Source organism: Mandrillus leucophaeus, unplaced genomic scaffold (genome assembly GCF_000951045.1).
Source record: "Mandrillus leucophaeus isolate KB7577 unplaced genomic scaffold, Mleu.le_1.0 Scaffold438, whole genome shotgun sequence".
Lineage (NCBI taxonomy): Eukaryota > Metazoa > Chordata > Mammalia > Primates > Cercopithecidae > Mandrillus > Mandrillus leucophaeus.
The window spans coordinates 884,868-905,611 of NW_012104676.1; the positions used below are offsets into that span (position 1 = coordinate 884,868).

The 20,744-nt window shown below is 34.2% G+C and overlaps 1 protein-coding gene across 3 annotated transcripts in view; it reads right to left on the reverse strand.

Annotated features, from left to right (window-relative positions):
- The window catches only part of LUZP2 (leucine zipper protein 2), a 646,396-nt gene that overhangs the window by 26,247 nt on the left and 599,405 nt on the right, over positions 1 to 20,744 (reverse strand). For all 3 annotated transcript variants that reach the window (XM_011993929.1, XM_011993928.1, XM_011993930.1), the window contains one exon: positions 4,188 to 4,280. In XM_011993929.1, coding sequence (XP_011849319.1) covers positions 4,188 to 4,280 — 93 coding nt within the window. The remainder of the gene's footprint in view (positions 1 to 4,187; positions 4,281 to 20,744) is intronic.

Genomic DNA, 20,744 nt, shown 5'->3' on the forward strand with positions numbered 1-20,744 from the left:
TTAAAAGATTAGAGTAGGCCAGGCACAGTGGCTTACGCCTGTAATCCCAGCACTTTGGGAGGCCAAGGCGGGTGGATCACGAGGTCAGGAGATCGAGACCATCCTGGTCAACATGGTGAAATGTTGTGGTCAGTTATTTTTGGACAAAGATGCTAGAGAAGTTCAATTAAAAAAAAGGTATTCCTTAAAAACATGTTATAAAGACGGGGACAACTGAATAACAACATGCAAATAATAAATGCAAAACCCTACCTAACACCACACACACACACACACACACACACACACACACAAAATTGAAGTAGAATATTGATCTAAATGTAAGAAATAAAAGCAAACACATTATATAAGAAAACACGAGAAAACAAAACAAAACAAAAACTGTATGCTTAAACAGGTAAATATTTCTTTAGATATATCAAAAGCATGAAGAATAAAATGACAAATTGAACTTTATTGAAATTAAAAGCTTCTGTGTTTCAGAAGACACGAATTAGGACTTCAGGTACTGCTCTGACACATAAAGGTCTTAGAAGTCTCCACTTGCACCTTCACAACAAGCAAAAGCTTGAAGGGTCTGATAATTAATAACTTTTCTTAGATGTATCAAAGAGTTAATGTTGCAGAAAAACTACCACCCCAAAAACTGGGGACACAGTGAATACAGAGAACACAGACAAGCTACCCGAGTGAAAGCTGCTGGAGCCAGTAGTTGATGGGAACATTGTTGTAATACGTTTAACACATTTCTGGAGGCCAAGTATGGACTACCATGAAATATAAAAACTCCTAGAGGCTTAATTTAAGGTAGGGTGAGCCCTCACTACTGATAATTTTACCTTTCAGAGAACCATGAGGTTTTAATAGTGAAGATGCGAGAATAGAGAAGCACCACTTGTGTTTGTTCAAAGGGGGAAAGAATGTACCCATTTTTCAGTATAAGCATAAACTTATAATCAAATCCAGCAATTCTACATCTAGGTGTCTACTCAACAGAGATTAAAACATATACAAAGTGGTTTATGCAAATGTTCATAGCATCATTTTTTCATAATAGCTACAAATTTAAAATAAGCCAAAATACATCAACTGGTGAATGGATAAAGAACTGTGGTACACCATACAATAAAATGTTTTCCAGCAATAAAAAGGTACAAACAAATACAAAAAGAAACTGTGTTTGTGGTTGCCTGAGGCTTAGTAGGGACAGGGACTCATTGTATAAAAAAAAAAAAAAAAAAAAAAAAAAAAAAAGTTTGTGGGATCATAAAAGGGGGATGATAATATTCTGAAACTGTATTACAGTCCTGGACTCAGCAAATGTGATGAATGATTGAAACATGCACTTATATGGGTGAATTTTTATGGTATGTAAGTTATATCTCAATAAAGCTATTTTACAAATTATATTTTTCAAAAACAATTAGCTTCATTGTGCCTTTTACCCATTCTAATTATTAACAGAGTACCCATCTCTTCTGTTCAGAAGTAAATAGAAAAATGTTAACCAAAAATATCACCTACTCTAGTTTTCTTTCTTGATAATGATGATGCAATTATTTCAGTCAATAAAACATATATTTGGGGCTCATGTTACCTATATCTTCATTTGATCACAGAATCCTGTGGCTCTCTCTTTGAAATAGACTTTTCATTGCTTGCTCCCAGTTGTTCCCTTGATTGTCTAAATTCAGGTTCCTATTTAATCTCACTTTAATTATTTTTAAAATTTGCTAATTCAGTGGTTTTTGGATTTCTGAATTCATTACAACTGAAAATCGAATTAAAACAAGAAATAGGAATAAAGCCACTATCAATTAATTATTAAGTAAGGACATTAAAAACAAAGTAAAACTACATTATATCCTACTTTTTGTCTTTGTATAAAACTAAATAGCATTCATTCAATATCTGATTAAAGGAAAGTCATATAAAGGCATAGGCTAAGATTCTAAACACACCCCAAAATAAAATATAAAGGTAGGAATGTGATAAATAATTTTATTTTGTGATTTTGAAAAATGAAATTAAATTCTGCTTTCTTATTCAATTTGGGCATTCAATAAAGCAACCCAAATTGGAGCTTAAGTCTCTAGGTTGGTAGAGTCAGTATTTTTATATTGCTACATTAAATGGAAGCAATACATTTCACGATATTTAATACAAATCAGAATATTATGGCTAAATTTAGACAAGGTAAAAAATAAAGTCTCTCTAGTTTTATTTATTTAAAATGTCCAGATTAATTGCTCAGAATCTGACTTTCTAAAAGCTCCCCAGATGGTTCTTATGAATGGGTAAATCTATTATTAGTGAAAAATAACCTATATCTTTGAATCATCTGGAGGAATGACACAACTAATGTCTAGACCTTACCCACTGAGGTGCTGAGGTAATTTTTCTGCAATGGGTCGTGGGCATTAGTATTTTGTAAGTACTCTTCACTTGATACTATTCTGGAGACGGAGCTAAGAAGTACTGGTCTAGAACTTGAAAACTGATGCTCATGCATGTCCCACTAATTCCTATTACTCACACCTGGTTTATGTCACTCATTGTATTACTTTCTTCATTATTATCTATAATTGAATCTGCAGGCTCTGAATACTGAGCACTCTATGTACTAACAGGTGTAGCTTCTTAGGAGTAGAGACTCCAGTAACACAAGTCTAGAGGACAGAAGTCAGGTTAGTGAAAGAACATTTATGTTTGTGTTGTTGGAGGCAGCTTTTTGAAGAGCCCCAGATCCAGACTGAGACCAGAACAAGACAGTAGCTGCTTCTGGAACTTACTGAGGACAGAAGAATTATCACTGACAAAGGAGAACAACAAAAGTAGAAGAGAGAAACAAATAATGTATGAATAAAACAATTTATGATTTGAAGCAGGCTTCAATAAGAAAAGTAGACCAGAATGTTGCTTTGGGGAATCCTAGCAAACCACACATAAATTTTCCATTTTGCCTCCAATGAGAACATGTTTTTATGGAGTTTCAAAAATATATATCAAGAAATAAAAATATCATCCTTAAAATTAACATCATGGTCTTATCACTCGATTGAATACAAGCATTTGAAAACCTGAACTAGCTCCCAAGTCCAAATCAATCTCAGCTTGCGAATCCAAGGCCCCTCACTCTCTAGTCTTCAGTGATTGTTGTAGGCACATATCCCACCATTTTGGGTACTATGTATTTTTAGCCATACTGCTGTGATATTTTCCTACCTCTGCAAATTTGCTCACTGTCAAAGACCTATCCATGCTTCAAACTACAGTAAAAATCTTCCTTCCTGCTCAAAGCCTTTTTGACTCTCTCCTCCTTTGGAAGTAAAATTCAAGCATTTTGTTTATACTTCTTATTAACTTTATTTTCTAAATTGTACAGTTTGGATACATGTTTAAATAAACAAAGAATTGAAGGTAAAACTGTTGAGTAATTCATTTTTCTTAATCCACTTTGGCAGCCAGAAGAGAAAAAAGAGATCACTTGTTTAACTTACTTTTCTGTTCCTCCTTATCATTATCATATATTTTTAGCTGCAGCCTGATTTCTTTCAAGCATAAATAGTTTCATCAGACACTTTTCAAGTTGGATTGAAGCCTAATTTTGAATCTGTTCAACACAATTGCTGTCATTTACTGGTTCTCAAATCTAAATATAATTGATCCATTAGCTTAATTTTGCCAAAGTTCAAAACAAATAAAATTCCATCGCACTTTTAATGAGTGAAAAGACTCATTGAACAAATTCCATATTTCCTATCATTTGAAGGAAATGAATCTCCCTTCCTCTACCATGATGTCTCTGTATGCTGAGTGTATTTGCTTTACATGGAGAAATACATCCGATAAGTTTTTTTTGTTGGTTTTTGTTTTTTACATTTTAACAGTTTTCTATCATGTAACTGTGGGGATGACCATGTTGCTTAGCCTGTGGTCATCCTCTTACCTCTCTAACAACTCATATTCATAGTTGTCCTAAGAATCTGGTTGCAATGCTTACTGGAACACCTACTTGATTCAGACCAAAAGAACATTTACTTTCTTATATTTAAAAGTACAATCCTTAGATAGTAGATATTACATATAAGTAGTAAGTTTCATGGTAGCATGGATTAGAATTCTTAAAATGCTTATGCTTTGTTCTCATGTCTAATACTGTAAAAACCATCTTAAGTTTTTCTTACATCTTGAGAGTCACAGGCAGTGGTACGCGGATTTCCTTCCTTTGTTGACTCAACTTGAGAGCTCTCATTGTTTCCAGAAGCACTTTGTTGAGGCTTAGAAGAGACGAAAGGAGATAGAAAGAAAGAGATCATTAAATACAAGAGAAATAGTTTGAACAAATAGATCCAAATCATTATTGTAACACATGATATAATATTGTAGTAACATTGCAATCAAAATAAAACAATAAAATGGAAATTTGTATATATCAGAGACCATAAAATATACCTTGAAAAATTCTCAACTTTGAAATTAAATAAATTATATTTAATTTTGCATTAGTGATGTCCATTGGGATTATTTTCTTACTGAAAATATTTATTTCTTCCATGGTAAGATTTTATTTTAAGGATTCCAATCCCTCACAAAGTATATATCCTGTCCTTTCTTTTTATTTTAACCCCCAGGATACGTAGAAATAATACATGAGAATGAAAATAACCTGTTTTTCTCGATAGGAAGAAAATGACTCGTAACACTTCATAATTTACATAGTTGATTATATTAACTCAAATTCTTTACTAACTAATCAAACTCTGCTTTATATTTCTGGAAACCCTAAATATTATTGTGGAATTCATCTCTCTAGAAACACAATTGAAAAGAAAAGAAGAAAAGAAAATTAAAGCAAAGAAAAGAAAAAGCTGTTTCCTACTTCTGGTCAGAGAAGGGTATACCATAATTGCTGTATATAAGTACCACTATAGGTAGGTTTAAGATTATCCATTCAAACGTGCATGTGTTTCTTGGGAAGAGCTGATTTGAATATTAGCGTTACACTCAGCTCCTCAATCCACGAGGGTACTGTTTTAGGGCACAAAAAAAAAACTAGTAAATGCTAATTTGCCTGAGTCTGAGACTTTGATCACAGTACATCACAGGAGAGGAAGAAATTGGGTTTCTAACCATTAGGAGTGAAGGAAAACTAAGACACGGTCGGGAGAGAGTACTCAAATTTCACCCAGGTTTTTTTACCTGTACTACTTTCTACACAGCACTCTCTTGGTTTTTCACAGGCAAGTACATTCTCTAGCAGGAGAACATTTTTACAAAAACAATATCTTTATAAAACTAAAATCCAAGAATAGTTAATAAAGCTGATAGAATATTAAATGTAAAAAAAGAACATGAACAAAGCAAATAGAATATTAGAAAAACAGTAGAAAATAAAGTAACTAAGTTCACTAAAATTGATCCTATATAAAGTCACCCAAATGTTGGGCTCTGGGTATAACAATAAATACATAGATAAAAAGTAAATACATTCTTCTTTATTTATACCTAAAGAAGTTTAACTTCATTGGGTGAAATCCAGAAGGCAGTTAGTGTTTTCCACCTCCCATACTCCCTTTTTCTTTTCTGTCTTTCCTTTGTTTAGGAATCCTACATCTGACTTCCCCTCTAACTTCTCTAGGAAAAAAAAAAAAAAATTAAACAGGGAAACAAAAGTTCTTCTTTCTAATCCTATTAAATTTATTCAATAAGCTTTGGAGTTGCCCTTTAAGTCAAGCCAATGAACAAGCCAGTGTTCTGTGTCAGATGCCTTTAGTAAATACAAAGATGACAAAGGGAGCATTTGGGTCTTCATAGAATTCACCTAATCTGATTTTTAGTCACATAAGTAACTCTAATATAAAACTTATTAAATACAAGGAGGCAGAACAGACTTGTAAATATTTTAAAAGAATGATGGTCAATTCCATTTGGGGTAATAAGAAAAGTTCTAGTGAAGAGGGTTATTTTTGAAGTGGGTTGCTGAATAACTACGGCAAGAATGACGGAGGACATCCAGGTGAAGGAAAACATTTAAGCAAACAAACAGAATGAGACTCAGTTGTTTATTTGTTGTTCTATAGGGCAGAAGGGGCAATAAGCATGATTAAAAATACTAAAAAGTAGAGAGGAGATCCCAAAATTGAGCTACAAAATTTACACTTAATTTAGCAGCCAAAGGAGGGCTGGGCACAGTGTCTCAGGCCTGTATTTCCAGCACATTGCGAGACAGAAGCAGGAGGATCTCTTGAGGTCAGGAGTGCAAGACCAGCGTGGAGAACACCATGAGTCTCCTGTCTCTACAGTTTTTTTTAATGTGGTAGTTTACACCTATAATCCTAGTTAATGAGGAGGCTGAGGCTGGAAGATGGCTTGAGTCCGGAAATTCTAGGCTACAGTGAGCTGTAATTGTGTCACTGCATTCTTGCTTGGCATAGACTCCAACTTAAAAAAAAAAAAAATACCCAAAGTCGGGGTGGGGGGGGTCCCTTGGATATTTCAAATCAGAGGTATGATGTGGCTAGAGCCCCTGTCAGAATGATATGGCAACAGTACATAGGCAAAAATGAAACAGAAGAACATGAGAGTGGGGAAACTAATACAGAAGCAATTAAAATGACCAGGTATATGGCAACAACAGCTGAACCGAGATGTCAATCCTGGTGATAGAAGAAATTGAATAGTAATCATATGTTCTGAACAAGGGTTAGAACATACGCCATTTGAAGAATTCTATGTAATACAGAATTCTGAAATATAGAAACTGAAGAAAATGTATGTCTTTAGCAAGAAGGGTGATTTTATATTCCTAATCAAGAGTTTAAAGCACTTGCAACTCCTAAATAGGTAAGTGTTATTGGATATCAGTGTTAAAAACAATACTATCCTTAACAAGTCAAAACAGCTATTTATTCTAGCTAAGATATACTGAACATCCACCACCTGTCTTCCCATAACCACCAACTTGCAGATGCTTTGAGGAAACAGGTTAAAAAGAACAAGAGTAATAAATAATAATACTGGAAGTCTCCCCTGGCAGTCACAGCCAGAACCACAGCTGCAAAATCATGAAGAATGGATTGAATCACACTAACAGGCAGGGGACATTTTCAATGTATTTTGTTTCTAAACAATCAGATGACAGAAGAAATAGTCCCATAATTTCCTTGTAAATTTCCTTTCACATATAGTGGCATTAAAGGAAATTAAAAAATAAAACACATCCATTATTCTAGCAAATCTACTTTTATTCCTGTTACCCTCCCAGAGTTGTTAATATCCACATGCATGAATATCTTACACAGTCACAACTGGGTCCATGCCATTTTTATTCTGATTTTACATATAACATGAAATGATGGTATATATGCTTTGTATCTATACTTTACAGGTCTAAAAAATTATAAGGTTTTTTTTTTTAAATGTGTATTATAGTTGAAGATTTTTGAAATTTTCTGTTTGGAGTTTTATAGATAATATTTTGGTGAACATTAACCTTCTTGGTACCAGCTTGCATAACTCCTATCATTCTAATCACTGATCCAAACATCAGGCTATCCTAGGCTTCGGGCTCCTTAAAGGAAGATACCATGTGTTATTCATTGTTTCATCTTGGGAGTTAGTACATATTTTTTATTCATAATTTTTTGTTTCCTTCTTTTTCCTTTTCACCATTTATTTACGATTTCTTTTAGGATTAAGAGAAGGTAAAAATTAGGGTCAGTACTGAAGCAAGGGTAGTGGGCATGTTTATTGTGAGAGAAATCTTTCTAAAAGGTAGCAATTTAAATTGTGTTTCCCAATATGAATAAACAAACATTTATTATGCATCCGCTGTACAACAGTATTATGTTTAGAATGGAATCAAATATTTGAAACAGCTCTGTATCTCAAAGAGCTCCCATTTGCTCCTCAGTAGCTGCTCATCTTTCCTTCTATTTTCCTAATAATCCTTGACTCATTTTTTTTTTTTTTTGGAGGATTACTTTTCTCTCATGGTATGGTACATACCAAGCATTGTTTCATGCGTCTAATTTCCTGACCAATTCAAGATATGGGCACATACATAATCCAAGTTAGGTCATTAGAAGCCTTGAAACTTAGCTGACCAGATTCAAGGCAGGCTACCAATGGTTAGATATGTTAATTTCAGCAGGGTGTCTTCTACAGGCTGTTTCTACAATAAAACCATTTTTGTGATTCATGTGTCCCAATCTAATGAAGCAAAGTTTATTTCTGCCTGTGCTCAGGCTTGTTTCTCCCATCTTCTTGCTAATACTATGAGTTATGACAGTCAACCAAGAAATCTCCTTTATTAAATTGGTAAAGATCAGTATTTTTGTATATAACCACAGAGGCCTGGATGATACAGGGAATCAAATCACTAAAGTGAAACTGACAACACAAGTTCTGAGACAGTGTTTCACCATAAAAACTTCCAGAAGGAAAACCTAAACCAGTTAGGAAAGCTCAAAAGAGTAATAACAGGCTCAACAATGATGGAAATTTTATTTTAGCATAGGTATTCAATAAATTCTTAAAAATAAAACTATGTAGCAGATGGATTCTTTTCATGCTCATTTAATTATGTTTTCTCATGCAAATATTGTGCATTTATTAAAATGTGCCCAGATTCTGAAGGTAAGGCTGAGGCAAATAATATATTGAAAATAAATTAATTATCATCTATCTATAATTTATTCTTGTGGGTCTTTGATATTTTAGATGGAAGACAAAAGGGGCTTCATTCACTATTAAGTTCATAAAGAGCAAGGAGAAAAGAATGACAGTGTAACTTTCCTATTCCATAACTTAATGAAAGGCTGCCCTTGTGTTCATCTATCAGAAAACTGGATTGTCTGGTTTACTACTTTTTAAATAAATACTAATGCTATCTCACTTAATTTTGCTTTAAATCATGTACATACATTAATTACTTTTAACAATAGGAAGAAAATACACATTTCTTCACCAGTGTGAGCACCAAAGCATAAAAGTTAATTTTTTCATTCAAAAACCTAATGTTTAATTAATTAACTGCTTGTTTTCAAAAATGATAAATACCATCCTTCATACATGCCTTTGCCATCAGTGAGATGGCTCCTTGTGGAAAGAAGCTTTATTGAAACTGATTAACACCAGAATGAGAACTGAATTTAGGGAAAGATGATGTGTTTTGGAGTCAAAGGAATGTGGATTTCAATTCTGGATCAGTATTTAAATAAAATATGCCTCAGACTATCTATATCTATCGTCTCTATATATAGATATATAGATATCAATCTACAGAGAGACTATATATAGTACATATACAGCCTCAGACTATATATACAGTGTTTATATGTACAGTCTCTCTATATATCTGATATATAAATCAACAGATTATATATTAACAGTCTATATGTATATATGTATAGTCTATATATCTGATCTATAGATTGTTAATCTATATATCATATAGATAATACATATAGATTGTTAATCTATATATCAGAGATATATAGACTATACATATATACATATAGACTGTTAATATATAATCTGTTAATTTCAGCAGGGTGTCTTCTACAGGCTGTTTCTACAATAAAACCATTTTTGTGATTCATGTGTACCAATCTAATGAAGCAAAGTTTATTTCTGCCGGTGCTCAGGCTTGTTTCTCCCATCTTCTTGCTAATACTATGAGTTATGATGGTCAACCAAGAAATCCCCTTTACTAAAATTGGTAAAGATCAGTATTTTTTGTATATAACCACAGAGGCCTGGATGATACAGGGAATCAAATCACTAAAGTGAAACTGACAACACAAGTTCTGAGATAGTGTTTCACCATAAAACCTTCCAGAAGGAAAACCTAAACCAGTTAGGAAAGCTCAAAAGAGCAATAATAGGCTCAACAATATATATATTGATACATATACATCCTGGACCCACAGGGGTCTTCAAAGTGATAATAAATTGTGTGTGTGTATAAAACAATACATATTACATATATAAGATATATATCACTTTATATACATATATAATCAATTTGTATATTTCAGCTGATTGGTAAGCACTTTAAATGCAACATTTTATTTAATTGTCTTAAAACAGAATGAGATGGATTTTATCTCTGACCATATATTTTGTCTATATATCTGATATATAGACTATACATATATACATACTCTGAAACCCATTTTACAAAAACAATCAAATGACAACAACAACAAAAGCAAAAAGCACACTGCAATTTATGTACTTTTTACATCATGTGAAAAATACATATATACATGATAAATATTATATACAGTCTGATATATATATATTTATACATATATACATTGTCTCAGAGAGAGAGATATATATATTTGCAGAACCTCTGTTTTCTGCAGCTCTGTCACATGATGTAAAAAGTAGCTAAATTGCAGAGTGCTTTTTGCTTTTGTTGTTGTTATTTGTTTGTTTTTAGGAAGGGAGAAACTGAATATGAAGTAGTGTCTGGCATCTGTTACACAGCTTTCATTTGAAGATGTACCATTTACTTGACTCTACTCTAGGGAGGTATGGATAAAAAGAGATTGACCACTGTAGTGGGTTAAATGGTAGAATGTGGAGGCCCCCAAAAGATATGTCAATGTTCTACTTTATATGGCAAAGGATAGATGACATTAAGGCTATTAAGATGAATAGAATACCCTTTGTATTAGTCAGCTTGGTCTACCATACAAAAATCAGACGGGGTGACTTGAAACAACAGAAATCTATTTTCTCCCAGTTCTGAAAGCTAGAAACCCCGAATCGAGGTCCAGCAGGATCAGTTTCTCATCAGTTTCTCCGAGCCTACAGATGGCCATCTTAGAACTATCCCCACAGCACAGAGGAAATATGTTCTCTGGTTTAGTTTCTTACAAGAACACTAATTCTACCAGATCATGCTCCCACCATTATGACTTCATTTAACATTAATTACTTTCACAAAGGCCCTATACCGTGTTGGTTATCGCTTCACCGTATTAATTTTGGGAGAACAGATTTGACTCCATAGGATTCTGGATTATTATGTTGGCCCTAAATGCTATCACAAGTGTCCTTATAAGACAGAAGGAGAGGGAGATTTCACACAGAAACATGGAATAGAAGGCAAGGTGGTAATGGGGCACATATAGACAGCCACAAGCCCAGGTATCCCCAGACAACCACCAGAAGCTGTGAGAGGCATAGAAGGGATTATCCCCTAGAACCTCTAGAGGAAGTGTAGTCCTGCCAGATTTCACATTTCTAGCCTTTAGATATGTGAGAGAAAATATTTATGTTGTTTTAAGTCAGCAAGTTTGTGGTATTTGTTGCAATAACAACACAAAACTAAAACAACTACTTCTTCCAGTAATTTCTAATGTACTAGAGACTCATTTTCCTAGCTCTTGATTATATTTCATAATCCTACGCAAGGCAAAATACTTTAATATTCCCTCATTAAAATATCCAAACTTTCTCTTACCTTTTCTGATAAAAAGTTTGAAGCCTACATCTTTTAAATGGTACTCAGAATTCACGTTAAACACTATGAAAACTTCAATTAAATTAACTGTTCTGTAAATGGATGAAATAAAAATCCCTAAGAGGATAACTGTAAAATCCAGAATTCCAGAATAAATGAAATATATTAGTCTTTTTCTTGTGCCATTAAAAAAAAATAGCATGCATATTACATAAGTGGCTTTTTTTCTAATTTAACTTGATTTTTTTCTATAGTCTGTGCATATTTTTAATATATAACATGGGGACATTTTTAAAAACTGATATATGAAGTTTTCTTCCTTAGCGGTGCAAATATACTCAAGTGGTGGGCCCCAACCATTTGGCACCAGGGACTGGTTTTGTGGAAGACGATTTTTCCATGAATGGGGAGACGATGATTTCGGGATGGAACTGTTCCACTTCACATCATTAGGAATTAGATTTTCATAAAAAGCACATAACCCAGACCCCTTGCATGTACAGTTCACAATAGGGGTTCCCCTCCTGTGAGAATCTAATGCTGCCGCTGATCTGACAGGAGGCAGAGCTCAGGTGGTAATGCTTGCTCACCTGCTGCTCACCTCTTGCTATGCGGCCAGCTTCCTAACAGGCCACTAAACAGTACTGGTCCATGGCTGGGAACCCCTGCACTGAAGAATACTCAAGGAGAGTAAAAGCGACTAACAGAGAAAAATTTTTTGATCCTGGACCCACAGGGGTCTTCAAAGTGATAATAAATTTTGTGTGTGTGTGTGTGTGTGTGTGTGTGTGTGTGTGTATAAAACAATACATATTACATATATAAGATATATATCACTTTATATACATATATAATCAATTTGTATATTTCACCTGATTGGTAAGCACTTTAAATGCAACATTTTATTTAATTGTCTTAAAACAGAATGAGATGGATTCTATTTCTGACCAAGATGAAGTTACAGTAATCACATTTACAGTAATACCCTTTATATGTGGTTTCACTTTTTATGATTTCATTTACCTGAGGTCGACCAAGTTTTGAAAATATTAAGATATTTTAAGAGAGAGAGAGAAAGAAGGAGAAAGACCACATTCACTTAACTTTTATTATAGTATATTAATTGTTCTATTTTATTATTAATTATTGCTGTTAATATCTTATTGTGCCTAATTTATAAGTTAAACTTTATCATAAGTATGTATAGAAAAAATACAGTGTATAGAGGATTCAGTACTATCCAGTTTCAGGTATCCAGTTGAGATCTTGGAAAATATCCCCTGCAGATAAGGAGAGACTACTGTTCTGTTTCACCTGAAACCATGAAAAAAATGAACAAAATATAAACGATGGTATTAAGAAAACTGACAACAGGTAAGGGGGAACAGTGGTTCCAGAGAGAAAGGACACAAATGAAGGGCACATAGCCTGTAGCAACTAGATGCCAGAATGAGGGCAGTCAAGAGCTAAAACAGTGAGAAATGATGGGTACCAAAGACCAACTTTGGGAGCAATACAATTCTTCCAAAGTCCACAAATGGAACGGACTCTTCAGAAGTCAAACCATGGGCTATAGTAAGGATCATGCAGATGAATGAAATGATTGGAATAGTCATTTTGTTTAACTGACTTCATTTAATTTCCTGGAGCCCTGACAGAAATGAGATGATGAACATTTTTAAAGGCAAAGACAATGCCCCTTACATCTCTACAACTCATCACATTGAGCATTAAGGCTGACAGAAAGAAGATGCTTAAAACATCACAGAACTCTTGGGATATCGCAACTGAACTCTATGAGACAGGTATTATTAGCTCCATATTCAGGGTATAAAAACAGACTGAGAGGTCCACCGAGTCAGGAAAATCAAATAGCATTTGGATTATACAGCTAATTACTTAGCCCATGCTGTCAGATTCCGATCTATTTGTTCTTTGACTTGCACCTTACCAGGTACTGTGATTTTCTACTTGTCTGAAAGTGGTTGACAGAATTTGTTACTGTTCACCCTAAGTTCCCTCTTGAAATCAGATTTATGTAATGACTTCCCCGGGGTATTCTGTGCTATTAGCAGAAAAAAAAAAAAAAAAAAAAAAAATTCGAAAAGAAAGAAAAGTGGCTCTCTACAGAGAACTATGCATATAGAGTACAGTTTGCTAACATATACTTTAATTTTATTAAAGCTTGCTTTATGGCCAAGTAAGTAATTGCTTTGAGAAAATAAAACACACATTTAATGGGCATGAAAATCAAGTCCTATGTGGAGAATGCAAATGTTCATATGCATTTATCGAATTAAGTTTGCCAAATATATTATTTGATTCTCCTATAGATTTACTAATTTTGGTCTTCTAGAAATTTGTTAGTTTTATATATTTATAGGTTGTTACTAGATAAAATGAAGTCATATAGAGGGGTTATGAATGTGGTCCACCCATGATCCTCCCAAAATCATCCCTTCTTTGACTTTAATTCATGCACATAAAGTGAGAAAAAGTGTGATCAGAGAAAGCATCTGTAGTGATATCTAAAAATATTTTTTTTGAAAAAAATGACCTACAGAGTTTGAAGAAAAAAAGGGACAATACTTGTGCTTGCTCTACCTGTCTCTCTATTCTCAAGGAATAGAGATTTGTTACAATAAATTTTTTTTTAAATTACAAAAAACCAAAAACAAACAAACAAAAAAAACCCCAAAAAACTGTTCCAACTCTGAATGGTGCCTCGGGAAGATAGGAGTGAAGCAACTGGGGGACTATTCACCTCACTGTGGACCTCTAGGATCTTAATTGCAGGAGTCTCCATACCCCCATGGACATGTGAGCTGGCAGGGGGATCTCCCCAGAGATGAGACAGAGATGGAGCTGCAGCACACACGGATTTGGGGACCTTTCAGTATGGGTCAGCACCGGCAGAGCTGGGCCATAAGTCCCCTCCCACCGGAGCTCCTATCTCCCTCCGAGAGGCTTTAGCCCCAGCTAACTTCCAGGGGTAAAATAGGGCCTGATTCCCTGTAGGACTGGGGCCCATCAGTCCTATAGGCCTACCTGCCTACCAGGACCACCTAGGGCCTCTGCTTGGCTATCCCAAGGTGCATGTACACAGTGCAACCTCAACTGCACACCCTGGGTCCTTTGCTCCACCTGACTGCGTTTTGGCAACCTGAAAGCCCTTTGGATCCCCCAGTACACCCAAAATTCAACCTCAAGTATCCAAAGAAGGGAGCTGCAAACAGATCCTAGAACCCCAGGGCTGTGGCCACCAGCTCAGGTCCAATCCCCAAGGGAGCCCCATGGCCTGAAAAACCTAACAACAACAATAACAAAAATTGCAAGCACATTTCTAGTGACCAGAGGTGTCTTTCTCAAACCTCAAGACCAAGGAGTGGACCTGGTGAGGGGGTCACCTCCCTCCCATTTACACCACAGAACACAGCTGCGAATGCGAGGATATGCAAAGACGCTGTGCAGCTAAGAGCGTATCAACCACCCATTGCTCTCAAGTATCATCTATTTGATTACAGTCCAAATATAACACCAAAAAACACTTTACTAATTCTACTCCCTGCAAAACCAAGAGCAAGAATTCAGCAACAAAGACTCTGTACAGAGCTTTAGCCCTATGAAAGCTTCCAGAAATAAAGCCAACCGACTATATTCAATTTACACCACAGTTAAAGAAATACCAGTTGTTCCAGAAGTGAAATAGTCAGAGCAAGGACTCTGGAAATTCAAAAAGCCAGTGTCCCCTTACCTCCTAATGAGCTCACTAATAGAGTTATTTCTAAATTAGAGACAACAAATAATTCCCTAAAAGTTGAATAGCTGTCTTGATTCTTAGCAAAATCTTGGATTTTTCTCAATTTTTTCTTTGGTCTAACTTCAGGATAAATAGTGGTATATAGTAAGATAAGTACCATCAAAATTATCATAAATTAATGTATTGTATAAGGCCCCCTTGCAACCAACTATGGGAATTTATGATTTCCTGAATAAACCCTATACCATCCTTTCTGTGCTTTTATTCAATTTGATATTTCTCTTCCAATTTGCTTTCTTTCCTGACTATAATCATGAATTTTATCAATGTTATTTGCCCAGAGCAATCACCACCTTTATCTCTTATGTAATTAAGAACGTGCAACTTAAGACCCAGTGAGCTACCATGTTATAGCAGATCAAAATTAAGCAAAATTTAAGGCTTAAAATAACAAGTATTGTTGAGTATGTGGAATGGAATAAGAGTGATCATCCACAATATTTATATAGATAAATTTTAAATATTTTTGGAAAAAAATTGACAATTTTCTTTAACATTGATAGACACATGGTCTTTGATCTTACAACTCACTTCTAGTTATATATTCTAGGCTATCTCTGTAGAGATATGAAATATAACACTTTTAGCTCCTTTGTTAATAAGAGCAAAAGCTGAATTATCCTTTCTATCAATAGGAGAATAGAGAGAAATAAATTATAGTATTATCTCATACTTGAATTTGTTAATGAGACTTAATTGAACTACAACTACAAGTAACAAAGATATCTTTGAAATAAATATTCAGTGAAAAATGTGAGTTCCAAAAATGAGAGAATATTACTGATTCTATAAAATTCAGGATAATCAATACTAGCTATATTTCTTAAAGACAAATGTACATGGGAGAAAATGCACACAAATACACAAACACACAAGGGTTGGGAATGATAAACACAAAATTTAGGACAAGCATTTCGCATGAATTCCCAACTAATGTCAGTAATCTTGGTAATGCCCCAATGGGGTTGTGTTGGTTGGTAAATCTATGTGTGCTTGTTTTATTATTGTATTATGTACACACCTTACATAAAAAAATAAATAAATAAATACTTCATAGTTACAAAATGGCAATTATTTATACTTCTATAAAATAAAATGTATCACAAAACAACATACACAATAGTATCCTGTAAAAATGTGTGTATGTAAAGCAAATTTTATGAGAGAAAAAATGAAAGATAAGATACTTTTTTCCTTCTTGAAATAATTATACTTTTTTTTTTTTTTTTTTGACAGAGTCTCTCTCTGTCATCCAGGTTGGAAGGCAGTGGCTAAATCTTGGCTCACTGCAACCTCCGCCTCCTGGGTTCAAATGATTCTCCTGCCTCAGCCTCCCAAGTAGCTGGGATTACAGGTACCCGCCACCATGCAAGGCTAATTTTTGTAATTTTAGTACAGATGGGGTTTCACCATATTGGCCAGGCTGGTTTCGAACTACTGATCTCTAGTGATCTGCCTGCCTCTCCCCCCAAAGTGCTGGGATTACACGTGTGAGCCTCTGCACCCAGCCGATTATACATTCTTTATTTCTTTTTATTTTAAGCGTTCATATTTGAAGTATTGTTTTTTATTTCTTCTTAATTTATTTTTTAAAATTGTGTGAGTACATAGTAGGTGTACACATTTATGGGGTAGATGAGATGTTTTGATTCAGGTATGCAATGTGTACTAAGCACATCATGACAAATGCGGTTTCCATCTCCTCAAGCATTTATCTTTCGAATAACAAAGAATCCCCTTACACTCTTTAAGTTATTATTTAAAGATATACAATTAAGTTATGATTGAGTATTGTCACCGTCTTGTGCTATCAAATAGAAGGTCTTATTTATTCTTTCTATTTTCTTTTTGTAGCCATTAACCGTCTCCACCTACTCCCCAAGTCCCCATTACCCTTCCCAGCCTCTGGTAACCATTTTTCTACTCTTATGTCCATGAGTTCAATTGTTTCATTTTTAGATCCCACAAATATGTGAGAACATGTGATCTTTGTCTTTCCTTGCCTGGCTTATTTCACTTAATGATCTTTTAAGTTCTTTGTTGCCTTTTGTTTAGTTTTTGCCTGATATGGTATAGTTTGTTTCCAAATAAGAAAAATGATTTAAAAAATATAAAATACTGTGTATAAGAACAAGACTAATTCTAGTCAAGAACAATTTTAGGAATATGACAGAGGAATTGAGGCTAGAAACTAGACCCTAGGACTATCTTATGGATGATCTGGATTTTCAAATGAGACAGATCTCACTTAATATAAAATGGAGAGAAAGTGGAAAAAAAAAAAAAGAAAATCATGTAAATTAAAAATGGTACATAATTCTACTCCACTGAAATTAAAAAAAAAATGGTACATGATTCTACTTTTTAATTAAAAATAGCACATAGAGTTCAATTATTTTAATTATTAGCTCCCAGAAATAAATGAGAACATGCAAAGTTTGTCTTTCTGTGCCCAGCTTATTTCACTTAATATAATATTCTTCAGTTCTATGTTGTTACAGATGAAAAAATCTCATTCTTTTTTATGGCTGAATGATCCTTCATTATTATATACCTCACATTGTCTTTATCCATTTGTCTGTTGATGGACACTCAGAATGATGGTTACCATAAGGAGGGAAGGGTAATGGACAGAGGGAGCGGGGAAGAGTAATGGGTACAACTATATAGTCAGATATAATGAATAAGAGCTAGTATTTGACAGCACAACAGGGTAATTATGGTCGACAATAATTTATTGGACATTTAAAAATAAATGAAAGAGTATAACTTGAATGTTAATAACACTAAGAAATGATAAATGCTTGAAATGATGAATACTCCATTTACCCTGATGTGATTATTAAGCATTGTATGCTTGTATCAAAATGTCTCATAGAACCTGTAAGTATACACACCTACTAGAACCCAAAAATTTAAAAAATAATTAAAAATAAGTTAAAAATTAAAACTAGGATATGAATATTCTCCAAGTAGCAAGTTCCAATAGAAGGAAAGTATATTATATCAAACACTAGTTGATAGATTTGACCTCCAAACTGAGGAACTTAGATTTTATCCACTAACCAATGGAAAACACTGATAGTACCTAAATCTAAACACTTTTTTTTTTTTTGAGACGGAATTTTGTTCTATCGCCCAGGCTGGAGTGAGTGGCATGATCTCAGTTCACTACAACCTCTGCCTCCTGGGTGCAAGCAATTCTCTGCCTCAGCCTCTCGAGTCGCTGGGATTGCAGGCACCCACCACCATGCCCAGCTAATTTTTTGTATTTTTTAGTAGAGATGGGCTTTCCCCGTCTTGGTCAGGCTGATCTTGAACTCCTGACCTCGGGATCCACCTGCCTTGGCTTTCCAAAGTGCTGGGATTACAGGCATAAGCCACTGCGCCCAGCCTAAATGCTAATTTTTAACTTTGCAACAGCTATAGAAATAATAACTTATAGAGTTAATACTGATAACTTCAGTAATTGCCAGATGATTCAGTTAAAATTTTATATAGACTAAAAATAAAAACTATGAAGACAGAGAAAAGAACAATGAAGAACTTCATGGGTGCTTCTAAACTTAATTTTTAACTAACATAAAGTTGATAATAAATAAAGTATAAATAATGTAACTGATGACACATATTATTTATTCAAGAGGAGAATTATTCTAAATTAATCATGAGAAATAGAATATTAGCACTCCCAATGTGTTTTGAAGATAAATATCACTGTATTAAGCTGTATTAATAATTACCCTATTATTAATAAATGTATATATTAATATTTCAAAATAACATAAATCCTTGCTTACATTACAGGAGCTAATTTAGCAATAATTTATTTTCTTTTGCTAATAATCTTTGAGAAATGATCAGTAAATATATTGCTTGTATACAATGGTATTGTTAAAAAACTTAAGATCCTATAATAATTAAGGAACTCAGTTGATAGTATGTTTGTGGATGGTTGTGATCTGTATTCATAGGTGAATTATTTGCAAATGGAAGAACACAGGCAAATGTTTAATTAAAATCTGGGACAGTGAATTTAATTTAGGAGAGGGTCAAAATTTTACTGGTTTAAAAAGGTGAAATAGTACAAAAAATCCTCTGAATTACTTTTTCTTCTTTTCTCGGGGGATAGGGCAGATGGCAATGATAGCTGTTACATACAGAACTCTTGTCATGTGTCAGAAAAATATAAGTTCATTATGTACACTGTATCATAGCAACCAATCATGCTACCTTTTAAAAATGAGGAAACTACAACCCAGAGTTTAAGAAATTTGTCCAAATTTAACAAAGCAAGTAAGTAGTAGAGCCCATTCAAATAATCACCCCTTAATTAGTCAATGTTAACACTGGACATTGGTAAAAATTAATTAGAAAAAAAAAATCACATTTTAAGGCAATAAGGTTAAGTTCTTTTAACCTACATTTCTTACACTCTACTTTCCAAACACAGCATCTATGAAGCATATAAGAAAGAACAGTATTCACAATGTAATAATTTATCTCTAGAGGATAGTTTGTAAATACCAAATGTTAAGCATTCAATTTTCATACATATTCTAAAATGTTCTGTTATAACTTCAAGTGATTGCCTCTCATCTTATTTAACTTTACTTTTATTTTTTATTATACTTTAAGTTCTAGGGCACACGTACACAACGTGCAGGTTTGTTACATATGTAACACCCATTAACTTGTCATTTACATTAGATATATCTCCTAATGCTATCCTTCCCCCCACTCCCAAACCATGACAGGCCCTGGTGTGTGATGTTCACCCTGTGTCCAAGTGTTCTCATTTTTCAATTCCCACCTATAAGTGAGAACATGCGGTGTTTGGTTTTCTGTCCTTCCGAAAGTTTGCTCTGAATGATGGTTTCCAGCTTCATCCATGTCCCTGCAAAAGTCAAGAACTTATCCTTTTTTATGGCTGCATAGTATTCCACGGTGTATATGTCCCACATTGTCTTAAGCCAGTCCATCATTGATGGACATTTGGATTGGTTCCAAGTCTTTGCTATTGTGAATAGTGCCGCAATAAATATATGTGTTCATGTGTGTTTATAGCAGCATGATTTAAAATCCTTTCAGTATATACTCAGTAATGGGATGGCTGGATCAAATGGTATTTCTAGTTCTAGATCCTTGAGGAATCGCAACACTGTCTTCCACAATGGTTGAACCAGTTTACAGTTCCACCAACAGTGTAAAAGTGTTTCTATTTCTCCACATCTTCTCCAGCACCTGTTGTTTCCTGACTTTTTAATGATTGCCATCTAATTGGTGTGAGATGGTATCTCATTGTGGTTTTGATTTGGATTTCTCTGATGGCCAGTGATGACGAGCATTTTTTCATGTGTCTGTTGGCTGCATAAATGTCTTCTTTTGAGAAGTGTCTGTTCATATCCTTTGCCCACTTTTTGATGGGGTTGTTTGATTTTT